The sequence below is a fragment of the Cuculus canorus genome, chromosome 1 (genome assembly GCF_017976375.1).
Source record: "Cuculus canorus isolate bCucCan1 chromosome 1, bCucCan1.pri, whole genome shotgun sequence".
NCBI classification, from domain to species: domain Eukaryota; kingdom Metazoa; phylum Chordata; class Aves; order Cuculiformes; family Cuculidae; genus Cuculus; species Cuculus canorus.
Window position 1 is genome coordinate 1,981,055 of NC_071401.1, and position 14,262 is coordinate 1,995,316.

General features: G+C 40.1%; 1 protein-coding gene across 3 annotated transcripts in view; it reads left to right on the forward strand.

Annotated features, from left to right (window-relative positions):
- Positions 1 to 14,262, forward strand: part of MYO16 (myosin XVI) — a 394,275-nt gene that overhangs the window by 264,045 nt on the left and 115,968 nt on the right. For all 3 annotated transcript variants that reach the window (XM_054050575.1, XM_054050567.1, XM_009560753.2), the window contains exons 22-23: positions 7,331 to 7,483; positions 8,119 to 8,319. In XM_054050575.1, coding sequence (XP_053906550.1) covers positions 7,331 to 7,483; positions 8,119 to 8,319 — 354 coding nt within the window. The remainder of the gene's footprint in view (positions 1 to 7,330; positions 7,484 to 8,118; positions 8,320 to 14,262) is intronic.

The window sequence follows — 14,262 nt, forward strand, 5'->3', positions numbered from 1 at the left end:
TACCTTCAAGAGAGCATTTAAGAATGCAACAAAATGTATTCCAGTTCCCTGTCACAAAACTCTTTTCTTTGCTCTTACAGTTCTATTTTGTTTGATTAAAGACTATTGATGTGTGCCAATGTTTACTGTTATTTTCTCAGTGTAAATGTCTAGTTTGGGGGAAAAGATCAAGTGGAAAATAAAAAGCATTTCAACAGACAGAATATATGCAAGAATACTCCATAAAATGTACTGACTAGTAAGGATGAAGTATTCTATACATTTTAAATATGCCTCAAAAGGAAGTGGTGCATCTGGGACTTACTGGTTGTGTTCCTTTGACTCTGTTCTGCATCGTTTCTTGAAACTCTTAGAAATTCTGCAACTGACATCATGAAATACTGCAAATTCCAATTTCTGGGCTAATTAATTTTCTACTTAGTGAACTGCAGAGGATTCTTGAAGAGAAAATATGTGAGTTAAAGAAAAACGAGTAAAAAGTAATTTATTTTATGATTTCTGCATAGCAATCATAATTTTAAAGTCAACTATTCATTTATATTTTGTTTTTTCAAGTAAATACATTTCAAGAAACACTTACTCTCTCCCCCCCTGGACTGAATATATTTTGTTGAGTAATAATCTGGTCATTACTTCAGACACTACTGAACTGCATTCCTGAAAAGACGGAATAGAGGTGATGTAATTCATAGAATCATAGAATAGTTTGGGTTGGAAGGGACCATAAAGATCATCCAGTTCAAACCCCCTGCCAGGGGCAGGGACAGGTCTCACTAGATCAGGCTGCCCAAGGCCTCATCCAGCCTGGCCTTGAACACCTCCAGGGATGGGGCAGCCACAACGTCCCAGGGCAACCTATGCCAGTGTCTCACCACCCTCATGGTGAAGCAATTCCTCCATATGTCTAGTCTAATTCTGCCCCTCTCCACTTCATAGCCATTTCCCCTCATCCTGTCACTACAAGCCTTTGTAAATGGTCCCTCCCCAGCTTTCTTGAAGACCCCCTTCAGGTGCTGGAACATCACTCAAACGTCTCCTTGGAGCCTTCTCTTCTCCAGGCTGAACAACCCCAACTCTCTCAGCCTGTCCTTATATGGGAGGTGCTCCAGCCCTCTGATCATCTTTGTGGCCCTCTTCTAGACCTGTTCCAACAGTTCCATCTCCTTCTTCTGTTGAGGATTACAGAACTGGACACAATGCTCCAGATGAGGTCTTGCAAGAGAGGAATAGAGGGGCAGAATCACCTCCCTTGCCCTGCTGGCCACGCTTCTTTTGATGCAGCCCAGGATACAGTTGGCCCTCTGGGCTGCGAGTGCACGGCTCACGTCGAGCTTCTCATCAATCAGCAATTAGAGAGTTCATTTTCATACGGATTTTATAATGTGATTAACAAATCTAATTTCTGAAGTGATAGGTTTCAACGAAGAGAAACAGTTTGTATTCCCAAATCACACAATATAATCATGCAGATATCCCCAAACCAACCTGCACTGTTTAACAGTCTGCCCTTGTTCGGTATTCTGCCTGGGCTCGTTAACCCTGATGATAAACAGGCTTCTTAGCCCAGATAGGGTCCTCATGCAAAACATTTCATCGTATCTGCAAACATGGCCAATGTCGAGGTCTGTGATTGCAGAATGTTGACATTGTATGTTACACCCAAGCAGAGGCGTCATAAAAGTTACTTTTTCATCACATTTAGATTAATATATTTGAAAATGGCATTGCAAAAGTAATTTGGAGAAAATGAACCATTTGTTTGTAATTAGTGTAAGACAAGGCATTCTTTGTGATACCTGTTTACCTGCTTTCTGGAAGAACAAATGTTGTCAAGAAAGATTAAATCCTCCTGATTGCCCAAATCTGGGGAAATTCCAAGCAGCTGAGTGAAACATTTTGGTGCTTTAAGGTCCTTCCAACACATTCTATTCTATGATTCTATGATCTACGAAATAGGCAACACAAGCTTATATCTTCAGCACTAGAAGTTGTCTCATGGTTGAGGTGAGGCAATTGAATAAAAAGAATATTCTTTTATGGCTCTTTTGGCTAGGAAAGTTCACATGACAAAATCAAATGAAGTCTCAGCAGTGTTAACTGAAGAACTGACATGCTGAGAAGTTAAAACCTTCCACACCTTCATATCCTACCAAATCCTCAACATCAGAAGGATATGAAGCCGTTGGGACAGGTCCAGAGGAGGGCTACAAGTATGATCAGAGGGCCGGAGCACCTCCCATACGAGGACAGGCTGAGAGAGTTGGGTTTGTTCAGCCTGGAGAAGAGAAGGCTCCAAGGACACCTTAGACTGGCTTTCCAGCACCCGAAGGGGGCCTCCAGGAAAGCTGGGGGGGGACCATTTTCAAAGGCTTGTAGTGATAAGACATGGAGCAGTGGGTACAAACTGGAGAGGGGCAGATTTAGACTAGACATAAGGAAGAATTTCTTCATGATGAGAGTGGTGAGGCACTGGCACAGGTTGCCCAGAGAAGCTGTGGCTGCCCCATCCCTGGAAGCGTTGAAGGCCAGGTTGGATGGGCGTTGAGCAGCCTGATTTAGTGGGAGATGTCCCTGCCCATGGCAAGGGAGTTGGAACACGGTGATCTTTAAGGTCCCTTCCAACCCAAACTATTCTATGATTCTATGACACCTAATCATAAAAGTAGGTGAAAATTCCTACGAACGTAGCTTGGTTGTACAAGTTCTTCTGCTTCACCAGAGTGACTCTGAAGTGAAAGCCTGAGTAGGGGTCACAATGCTCTTTGTTCTTGGATCCAGCTGGCTTCTATTGCAAGAAATTTGCTGCATGGAGCTGCCACGAGAGCCATGTCTCTCCCAGCACTCTGCTGCATCACAGAGATAATGTGTGTGTACTTTATTCGGGATAGAGTTGAATGGAAGTTAAAAGACACTTGACTGATTCCATGACCTGCTGTCCTAATTCAGATAAATTCCTATAAAAAGGAGACTCTGACATATACTTTCTTCTGCAAAATTTCAGAGGTCTCCCATGCAAGAGCCAAGCACATTATTTAGTAAGAGCTAAATATTTTTTAGTTTACGACTTGAATTAGGGAGGAAGGACTCTACTTGAGCCCATTTTATTTAACTGCATTTTTGCTCTTTATGATTACTCCACAACTGTAGACCTTAATTTCTGTAGAAAGACCTGACTTCCTGCGGGAAGAAGAAATGTACCTCTTGCTATTCTACAGTCTGGTTCTTCAGATATAACAGAGTTTTTGTAGAAGCAGTTATGGGGGAAATGGTACAGGCAACTTTGTCAGTCTTCCCTTCTGCTTATTATGTTCATTGGCCATGAGTTCCTTCCATTTGTGTTTTATATTTTTATGGTCAAAGAATATCCTAGCATAAAGATATAAGATGATAGCAGCATTCCTTGACTGCAATATTTGGAGTTGTGAAGAAACCATGAAGAAGATCTAAGCTAGTTTTAAACTCTACCAGAAGAGAAACAGATATTTTCTAATTTTAAAGGGTGCAGATTAAGCTCGGAACAAATATAGAATAATGGACTCACTAGGTTGTAAAAGACCTTTGAGATCATCAAGCCCAACCATACTTATCCACTACTAAACCGTATACATAAGCACTTCATCTACCTGTCTTTTAAATACCTCCAGGGATGGTGACTCTACCACCTTCCTGGGTAGCTTCTTCCAGTGCTTGATACCTCTTCCATGAAGAAATTTTTCCTAATGTCCAATCTGAAGCTCCCCTGGTACAACTGGAGGTCATTCCTCTCGGACTATCACCTGTCACATGGGTGAAGAGACAAACACCCACCTCTCTACAACCTCCTTTCAGTCAGTTTTAGACAGGGAGAAGGTCTCCCCTTAGCCTCCTCTTCTCCAGGCTAAACAACCCCAGTTCCCTCAACCGCTCCTCATAAGACTTGTTCTCCAGCCCCTTCACCAGCTTTGTTGATTTTCTTGGGACACATTCCAGGACCTGAATGTCTTTCTTCTAATGAGGGGCCCAAAACTGAACCCAGGATTTGAGGTGTGGCCTCACCAGTGCAGAGTCCAGGGGTACAATCACTTCTCTGGTCCTACTGGCCATGCTGTTTCTGATCTGGCCAGTTCTTGGCCACCTGGGCCACTGCTGGTAGTCGCTCTCAAACAAGGAAACTTAAGAAAACATTGAAAACTAACATTAAAACCTGCCATAGTTGCTTTTGGTAGTGTGCGCCTAATGAAGGCCGTTTCTGTACAGAAGAGAACAGACAAATCTGTGCTCACTTTTGACCATATTCCAGTGGGGCTGCATACAAAGCTTTTCTGGCACAGCAGATAGGCAGCTGCTGTAGGAAAATACTGTTCCCAAGCTAATGATCACTGCTAGGAAGTGATTGTAAAACATAGTTGGAGTGAGCTAAAAGTGTACTGTAGTCATTTTCCGTAGCTCAGCTGAAGAGCAGTAACTCGCTGAGTCCTCGTAATTCAGAAACTTTCAGTCTTTATTGAACAATGACTCCCTCAAACCATGGCTTCTGAAAACACTGCGCTCTCTCTTTCAGCTTTTAAATTTCCTACAAAAGATCACAAGTCTACTCTCTATCACTTATTCCATACACTTATATACTGTTAATTTAGAATTACATGTGCTATTTTTGTGATTATAAATATAATGTATTGCACATGTTCTAAGAAATGAGGGCTTACCAACTCTCACAAGTACAAGGAAAACTGAACACTCAATTAATGCTGTTTTCAGCTTTTAATGCCTTCTCCTTTGTAATCATCTATCAAACTTTTCTCCTTGCAAACTGTCAGTCACATAATCTTGCCTGCAGAATTTACCAGATTCTCGGTGTAGATATAAATAACGGTACTTTTCTAGTTCTTTTACATCTATTGTCCTATGCATTGCTCATGAACCATTCTTAGACCAATTCTTTGTTTGCCTTTGACATTTCAATACTCTAATGCCTTTTCATTCCAACACACTCACTGCAGTGAACAATTTATTCTACCTGGTTTAGCCAACTCTCTCTTCCTGAACTGTCTTCAAACACGGTCTATTAACATGAATTGTGTAAATTAATTTGTGTCAATCTGCTTGAGGGTAAGGAGGCTCTACAGAGGGATCTGAACAGGCTGGAGCGATGGGCTGAGACTACTGGGATGAGGTTTAACAAGGCCAAGTGCCAGGTCCTGCACTTGGGACACAACAACCCTGTGCAGCATTACGGGCTTGGGGAAGAGCAGCTGGAAAGCTGCCTGGCAGAGAAGGACCTGGGAGTGTTGGGTGGCAGCTGGCTGAACATGAGCCAGAAGTGGCCCAAGTGGCCAAGAAGGCCAACAGCATCCCGGCTTGTATCAGAAACAGTGTGACAGCAACACCAAGGAGGTGATTGTACCCTTGTACTCAGGATTTGTGAGGATGCACCTCGACTCCTGGGTTCAGTTTTGAGCCTCTCACTTCAGGAAGGACATTGATGGTTTGGAGCGTGTCCAGAGAAAGGCAAAAAGGCTGATGAGGGGGCTGGAGAACAAGCTTTATGAGGAGCAGCTGGGGGGAATTGGAATTTTTTAGCCTGGAGAAAAGGAGGCTGAGGGGACACCTTATCACTATCTGTAAAGGAGGTTGTAGCAAGGTGGGTGTTGGTTTCTTCTCCCAGTGACAGGTGGTAAGATGAGAGGAAATGGCTTCAAGTTGCATCAGGGGAGGTTCAGATTAGACATCAGGAAATCTTTCTTCACCAAAAGGGTTCTCAGGCACTGTCAGAGGCTGCCCAGAGAGGTGGTTATGTCCCCATCCTTAGAGGTATTTAAAAGACAGGTGGATTAGGTGCTCGAGGATATGATTTAGTAGTGGACAGGTACAGTTGGACTTGATGATCTTTTCCAACCAAATGGTTCCGTGAATCTATGAATCAATTTGTGATTTAGTATTATATTGCTCTCTTTATTATGATATTAAACTGTCTATTAACTGACCTGATCTGAAGCACCAGAACTGGACGTGATACTCCAGATGACATCTTGAAAGAGAGGGATAGAGGGGCAGAATCACCTCCCTTGATCTGCTGGCCATGCATGGAGGGGTATAAATAGATAAGTTATACATCTTAACTTTTCCACAGTTATTGCAGTCTCAGTGCTAGCAGACGGGAGGTCTCACACAAGTGTCTGCATATGGACACTCTGAAGAAACATTCCAATAGTTTATTTTATGCAGAATAAATCAGCCTTCTTTGGTTTTGTCTGTCCAAATCATAGATGGATGGTCCTGCTTGCTTCTATGCTAGCCTGTGGAATAAGTGGCTGTCGGTGCACGCTGAGCTCTGATACTGTGTAGGGACTTGAATGCAGAACCTCGCACTGCAGTGTGAGTCCTCAACCATGGAGGTATTTAAAAGATGGGTAGATGAGGTGCTCAGGGTTATGGTTTAGTAGTAGACAGGTACAGTTGGACTCCATGATCTCAAGGTTCATGATGATCTCAAAGGTCTTATCAAACCAAATGATTCTATGATTCCATGGTTCTATGATTCCTTATTCTCCACAGATAAGGGGCAGTTATTTACTGTCTTAACTCAGCTGTTAAGAAGGAAAAATAATGTGATATTTTGAAGTCAGAATTTTGCTAGCCTCCATGCACAGGAAGGTTTTAATATCCTTGTTGTGGATTAGTGAGAGCCAACTGATCCTTCTCACTCCCTGGAATTGTTCAAGGCCAGGTTGGATGGGGCCTTGAACAACCTGATCTGGTGAAAGATGTCCCTGCCCATGGCAGGGGGGGTTGGAACTAGATAATCTTGAAGGTCCCTTCCAACTCAAACCATTCTATGATTCTGTGATTATATATATTTGGGCAAAACACAATGAGTTCTTCAGGGATTCCTTTAGAATTCAGTAACATTATATGTGGAATCAGTTTGAATGTTGAATTGACTGCGGAGTCGGGATGTTAACCGAATGTGCAGCACCTCACATCTCTTCAGTCTCCCTGAATATATACAGCAGAAGGATATGAAGTGTACCAATTTATAGGTGGAATTACCTCACTTGATCAATGGAATTGGTGTAAATTTTCACTATATTTGACGGTGCTAGTATTTGATAATTCTTATGTGGAATTCACAGTGAACTGTACAGGCTGGAAACTGTTTATACCCAATTTAATGTTAATAGTTGTTAAAATGTAGATTTCCCAAGGGTCTTGCTAATCTGTGGTCTAGCAAGTGACAACATGTTGAGAATTGACGTTTTGTCAAATTCGATATTAGATGTGCAGTAAAACCTACACTGATGAATTATGCAGCAAACTTCTAACACTCATTTTTTTCTTGGTTTTACAATAGCTATGTGTCAACATGACCAATGAGAAGATACACCAGTACATCAATGAAGTGCTTTTCCTACAAGAGCAAGCAGAATGTGTACAAGAAGGAGTTGCCATGGAAACGATGTATTCTCCTGGTAACCATACTGCAGCCTTGAATTTTTTCTTTCAGGTAGTTTTCAGATCAATTTTATACCATGTTTATTTATACACAGTCTCTACATGTTAATAAAAACCTTTTCTGCACTTTCTGATTTATGCATCTGGAGAGAAGGTTACAGGTCCAAAGAGACCATGGAGAGAGCTGTCATACTGCCCTCATAGCTCGAGGGCTAACAGAGATTTGTAACAGTCCAGGGTTGAAGAAGATGTTACAGAAACTCCTTGCTTGTACTGGTTCATGAGTAGTGTCTGTGTATCATGCCACATCCTTTATTCAGCTGCAGGACTGACAAGTCAGTTCTAAATGTGATGATTCCTTTTGTGCCTGGAGCTAGTTTCTGAAGCCGAAGTTCTAAGAAGGAAATAACACAATCAGTTTCCCAAAATATCATCAATAGTTACCATTTTTGGCACCGGAAATATTATTCCCATATATATATGTTCCCATATTATACATGTTTCTTGCAGAATTATCTGATGTGCATAGCCTTGGGGATTTACCAGAGTGTTTTAACCGTTTTTGCTTTTCTTTGAGGTGATACATGTTTCTGTTTCCCAATTTACAAGCTGTGCTACTCTACAAGGAAAAAAAAGAAATTCTATTGTTCCAGTATAAAACAAAAAAAAATCTATTTTTCATTTCAGAAACCATCAGGCTTTTTGTCAATGCTGGATGAAGAAAGCCAATCTATTTGGTCAGTGGAACAGAGTCTGTCTAAACGCGTTCAATCTTACCTGGATACATTAGATACAAATACAGTATATTCCTCTACAAAAGATGGAAATGGTAACCTTGCCCCAAAAGATCAGGGATCCACCTTCACTGTTATGCATTATGCTGGGAGGGTAAGTTGCTTGAAAGGTTGGTTAAACACAGTTGATGGAGAAGAGTAGCCAAAACAAAATTCTGCATGGTTTGTCCAACTCCTGGCTGTAAATAAAATCATAGAATCGTAGAATAGTTTGGTCCGGAAGGCACCTTAAAGATCATCCATTTCAAACCCCCTGCCAATGGGCAGGGACACCTCCCACTAGATCAGGCTGCCCAAGCCCACATCCATCCTGACCTTGAAATGCCACAGGTGGAGATTTCTTGCCAGTATGAAAGGAATGGATACCATCATGTGTCTGGCAAAAAAAAACCCCACATTCTTTCTTGTTAGTAATCATAATCAACATATATAATTTTCCCTTTTTTAATTCAAAATCCCAGAACAGGCTAAGTATCTCTAAATCAGGATGAATATTTCGCATTTCCCCTCCTGCAATATTCATGGGAAGAGTATAATCAATTCTGCTAAAAAGTCCTGTTATTTTTCCTTTCCAATACTCCTTCATTTTCGCATTGTATCCACAACCACCCACGGCATAAAGCAAGAAAAATAGGTATGTTTTTAAAGGGATAATAATTATTTTTTTTCCGATAATGTGACAGATTAGCCCCTGTGTGATTAATCTGATGTGCTGCCACTTCTCTCTGTTCAAAGCATGGTATTTGAGATGAGCTGATGAATATAGGTTTTATGGGCACAGTACAATGGGGGCTTTTAGTTATCGCTGTTGCATTGAAATCAAATGAGAACATAGACTTAAGGCTGCAAGAGTCGTCTTTAAGTGCAAACAGTTTGTTCTGTGTCTTTTCACACTTTCTAAGTCTTAGATGATGATCCCATGAGCTATCCATCCACTGATGGAATCCCATAAAAGCTTTTTGCATAGCACACTTAGAAGCAGTTTAGCTACAATGCCTCGGAATCACCTCATCGTGATCGTATGCACTGCATTGTTTGTAAATATAACTGTGTTCTTGGTGGGAGATACTATGTAGTAGATCACTTCAAAACTGAGATCTTTCAGAAAATGAAGTTACTTAGATGAGACTGAGCTGAAGTCAGAAAACTGATTCTGCTTTAGCTCAAACCACAAGTGCTCATCCCTGCCAAAACAGAAAACCTCCTGTACAAGTACTTAACTCTCCATACTTTCATAGTGATTGAGCAAAATCCGTAGAGACACTTGTGTTTTTGATATCCATGTAATTGTTATCTAGCTATCATAAATGGATATTTCCAGTGATTTTATGATATATATTTACATAAAATCTGATGATAGCATTACTGTATTAAATAATTATACAAACTTTTAGTCTCAGATGAGAATATCTTCATAAGTTGATAAGTCGAATAATAAAAAATACGAATTTAAAACTGCTGATGCTTTTCTTAAGATTGTGTTATTACTTATTACATTTAGTAGCTTTTTATAGAAGTCATTTGTGATTTATGCTTTATGAAATTTTTAAAGGACCAGACTTTTAAATATTAAGCTTTTATTAACACTCAAAAATAAGAATTTCATATGTAAAGCAACAGTGCTGTTCGGCAGGTTTTGAGAGCCATTTTTATAGTCTGAAATCAATTAAATGGATCTAAAGTAAGTGAAGTATAAAGCAATCTTTCTCTGCATCATTATGTTCGGAGATCTCGAAATTTAAAATAAGGAGGCTTGATTTTATTCTCCCTTACCACATTTTTTCCCAGATTGTAACTCTTTTAACTTGGTAAAGCTTCTCCTCATTTATGTGAGTATAACTGAAAGATGAATCAGACACAGAGGGTAGAAAAAGAATTACCAGTAAAATGTGACAGATAATTGAACATGGAATTTTTTTTTCACTTCTCAGCTCAATCATTTGTATTCCAGTGATGGGTCTAGGCTGGTGTTTGTGGAGGAAGTCACACTGAATGCAGGCTCTGTGTTAAACAGAAAGCAAAGACAGGCAGCTTGATTTCTCTAGGAAACAACAGTTGTAACTGCAGTGTAGTTTACAGCCAAAGTATTATCAAGTCTTTTTGATTGATTGTGGTCCTGCATTGTCAGCTATTGCCCATTTCCCTTTTGTTTTATGCTCAGTAGTTTTTCCTAGGACTGCCTAAATACCATATTATTGCTCCAGTTCTAATGAGCCTTAGACCATTCCATAAAAGACAGTACTAAGCGAAGAGAAGAGGTAACAGATCAGAAGTGAGAAAAGGAAAATGGGTTCAGAGTGAACCTAAGAAGGCACGCGAAAAGAAAAGGCTCATAGTAATGTGTAAGAGAGAAAATCCTAATGAACTCGGAGTCCATACTTGAATTTCTGGCAAAAACGATGCTTTAAGAAAATCTACATGTATGATATCATTCTGAAAGACTTTTGATTTTTCTTAATTTCCTTACTGTTTTGAAATTAAGAAAATGGGATAAAAGAGGAAAATAATATGCACAAGTAAGCTTCTGCACACAGAAGAAATCAAGGCAGAGGAGAGATTATTCAGTGGAAGCTGAGAGAGAGAATACTGCATTACACAAAATTGACAGAATGATCCTGTGGAAGAAAGTAAACACCTTTTTAGTAATTTCTTTTGAATTTTAGTGTTATGCCTTCACAACACTGAATCTGTCTTCTGCATGAACAAGGTGATACAGTTGTTAAGTATATGAACACATGCTCAGCGTAAGCCATCACGAACTTGATCATATCAAATATTTTACTTTATCTCCCAGTTTTAATTCTGCAGCTGAACAGAGACTTACAATGCCTTGACACATTACGAATCTCTTCTAAGAGCTATTTAATGTCTTGGTATCTTTGCTGTAAGACAAAAAGCTTATCTCTGCTGTTCAGGCAGAAGGTAGAAAAAATGATTTAGGTCTTGTATGACTAAAAGAAATCATAGTGGAAGGCTTAATCTGAAGGTTATTTGACACGTTTCCCTGAATACTGGCAGTCCAATCTCTTGTGGAAAAATCTGCTTATAGAATCATAGATTCATAGAATAGTTTTGGTCGGAAGAGACCTTAAAGATCATCCAGTTCCAACTCCCCTGCCATGGAGAGGGACACCTCCCACTAGATCAGGCTGCCCAAGACACCATCCGACCTCGTCTGGTCTAGTCGAAATCTGCTCCTCTCAAGTTTATAACCATTGCCCCTACAATCCTTTCTTTCCGATGCCTAACATGAATGTTAGACTAAACGTAAGGAAGAATTTCTTCACAATGAGAGTGGTTTGGCACTGGCACAGGTTGCCCAGGGAAGCTGTGGCTGCCTCATTCCTGGAGGTGTTCAAAACCAGGGCAGCCTGGTCTGATGGGACGTGTCTATGCCTTTCGCACAGGGGTTGAAGCTGGATGATCTTTAAGATCCCTCCCAACCCAAACCATTCTGTGATTCTATGATTCTATTCTATCTCATCAAAATCTAAGCTTTTTGCCCTTTAAATTTATACTTGAATTTGCAAATTAGATAAGCTCCTTGTTGCTGTTGGCCTTACCACTCTTTTGACTTATAGTGCTGTAATAAACCCATCAGACCTAAAGACCAACTTCTTTGCTCTGTAAACCTGTGCACATAATGTCCTTTAAGCACAGGACAATGTCCGTTCCATTTCTCAGCTATGTGCATTTCAAAACTACCTTTCAGCTGTCAGTTCACCCTCACCAAGGCAGTCTTCTCTGAAATGCCTCTTATATCCCAGGCAGACTCTGAAACTGAGCCTCTAAATCAAAAGACAAAAGGAGATGGATTAATCAATAAGGATGCTTTCATTTTCTCTATTTTTTCCCCAGGCTGAATCCCCAGACATAACAATCAAATCAGTCTAGTCCAAGCTATACCAAAGCCTATAAAAGTTACTTGACGAAGATTCTTTGCAGACAAGATAGTAGGGTTTTTGGTTGTTTTTTCCCCCTCCCTTTCTCTCTCTTTTTCTTTATTTAAGTACACTGGATTTGGGACTTTCTGTTACAGGAGAAAATAATAGAATACTTCCCCTCACCCCTTCTACATTGTTTCTAAGTATCTGCTGGTTTCAATATACACTATTTAGCATCATAGAATAGTTTGGGTTGGGGAAGGGACCTTAAAGATCATCCAGATCCAACCCCCCTGCTATGGGCAGAGACACCTTCCAGTAGATCAGGCTGCCCAAGGCCCCATCCATCCTGGCCTTGAACATCTCCAGGGATGGGGCACCCACAACTTCCCTAGGTGACTTATTCCAGTGCCTCATCACTCTCATCGTGAAGAAATTCTTCCTTATGTCTAGTCTAAATCTGCCCCTCTCCAGTTTATACCCATTGCACGTAGTCCTGTCACTACCAGCCTTTGTAAACAGTCCCTCCCCAGCTTTCTTGGAGGTCCCTTTCAGGTACTGGAAGGTCGCTATAAGGTCTCCTCGGAGCCTTCTGTTCTCCAGGCTGAACAACTCCAACTCTCTCAGCCTGTCCTTGTGTGGGAGGAAATTTCATTGAAAAGTGAAGACAGCATGAGAATGTGGGAATAGTGCATTCCACTATGGGATAAAGCCCAGATGCTGAACTTATTTTAAAAAAAAAATCTTGTTTTTTATTCCACGTTACTTGACTTTTATCACTGATTATAATAAGCCAGGCTTATACACACAGTTAAATGAAATAAAAGGGTGACAAGTGGTGTCCCTAAACCCTAAGGTCTCCTTGGAGCCTTCTCTTCTCCAGGCTGAACAACCCCAACTCTCTCAGCCTGTCATTTTGCCTGCCTCACTACCACTGTGCTTAGGTTAATTTCTTTTCCTTTCTGAACCTAAATCAAGAAGGAAAGTAAATCCACTCCCTTTCTTGTTTTAATGAAATAAAAAGCAGTGTGGAATTGCAGACTATTTTCTTTTTTAATAAAAATAGGTCAGGTATTTTGGGTAGTATCTAAAGGTCTTGTTTCCTTTGGTTAACATGGACACATGGGTTTGCACACTGTCTACTCCAGAGAGTTCTTCATGCAAAGGAAGACAGAGCAAACAGCTGCAATAAATAGAAGTGAGAATGAGGACCATGATTTATAATACTCGAACCATAATCTAAGCAAGTACACCTTTCCTGTCTGAGTCACGTAATATTTGGGGTTTGTCTCCTCAGAATGATATCCGCTGTGCTTGAATAAATTTTGTCCAGGTTTGCTTAGAAATCCGGTGGAAGAAAATTGAGGAAAATATATGTACTTTAGGCAAAGTGCTATGTAGGTTGGCATCTCTGAAAAGGGCAGGATTAAGTTAACAAAACTGGAAGAAAGAGGAGGACTTTCTTTTTCTCTTTCTGGGGACTGATGATGAACATGGAACCCTAGAGTACTGTTTTGTGGAGTCAGTTTTCATATCTCTAGGCAGTGAATTAATTCTCCAAGTCTATGGACAACCTGTTAGAGAGTTAGCAATTTCTTCATAAAGGGGAATCCTAATAACTTTTATGTATTTTATGTGATATGAGAGATGTCTTATGAATATAGTTCTAGAAGTTGGTGATGTATTATAGCAGCACCAGTAATGAACCTTCTCCCTGTTTCAAACTAGGCTGTTAATCATAATATAGTATCTCCCTCTGCTATACTTACCTTCTCTTCCCACCAATACCAACTCTCTTCTAATTTAGTCAAAGCCTAAGACACTCAATTAGGAACTCGCATTATGGATATGTCGAATAAGTTCTGTTAATTATCTTTTATGGACCAATCTGGCAGAACATTTACTTTAAGAACACTAAAAGCATTTAATAGTATACTTAAATTATTCTAATAGTTTGCTAACTATGTTGTATGTCCTTAGGAGATGCAATTAGAAAATTATATAACTTTGTATCTGTTATGGATGAGAACATAATTCTATTGTAATACCTTTTCTATGTCAGTTGCCATGCTAATTACATCATTTGACAATTACTAACTATAACAGATTATACACATCCAAGTCATGTAATTTCTTTTGTAAGTAAGATAACA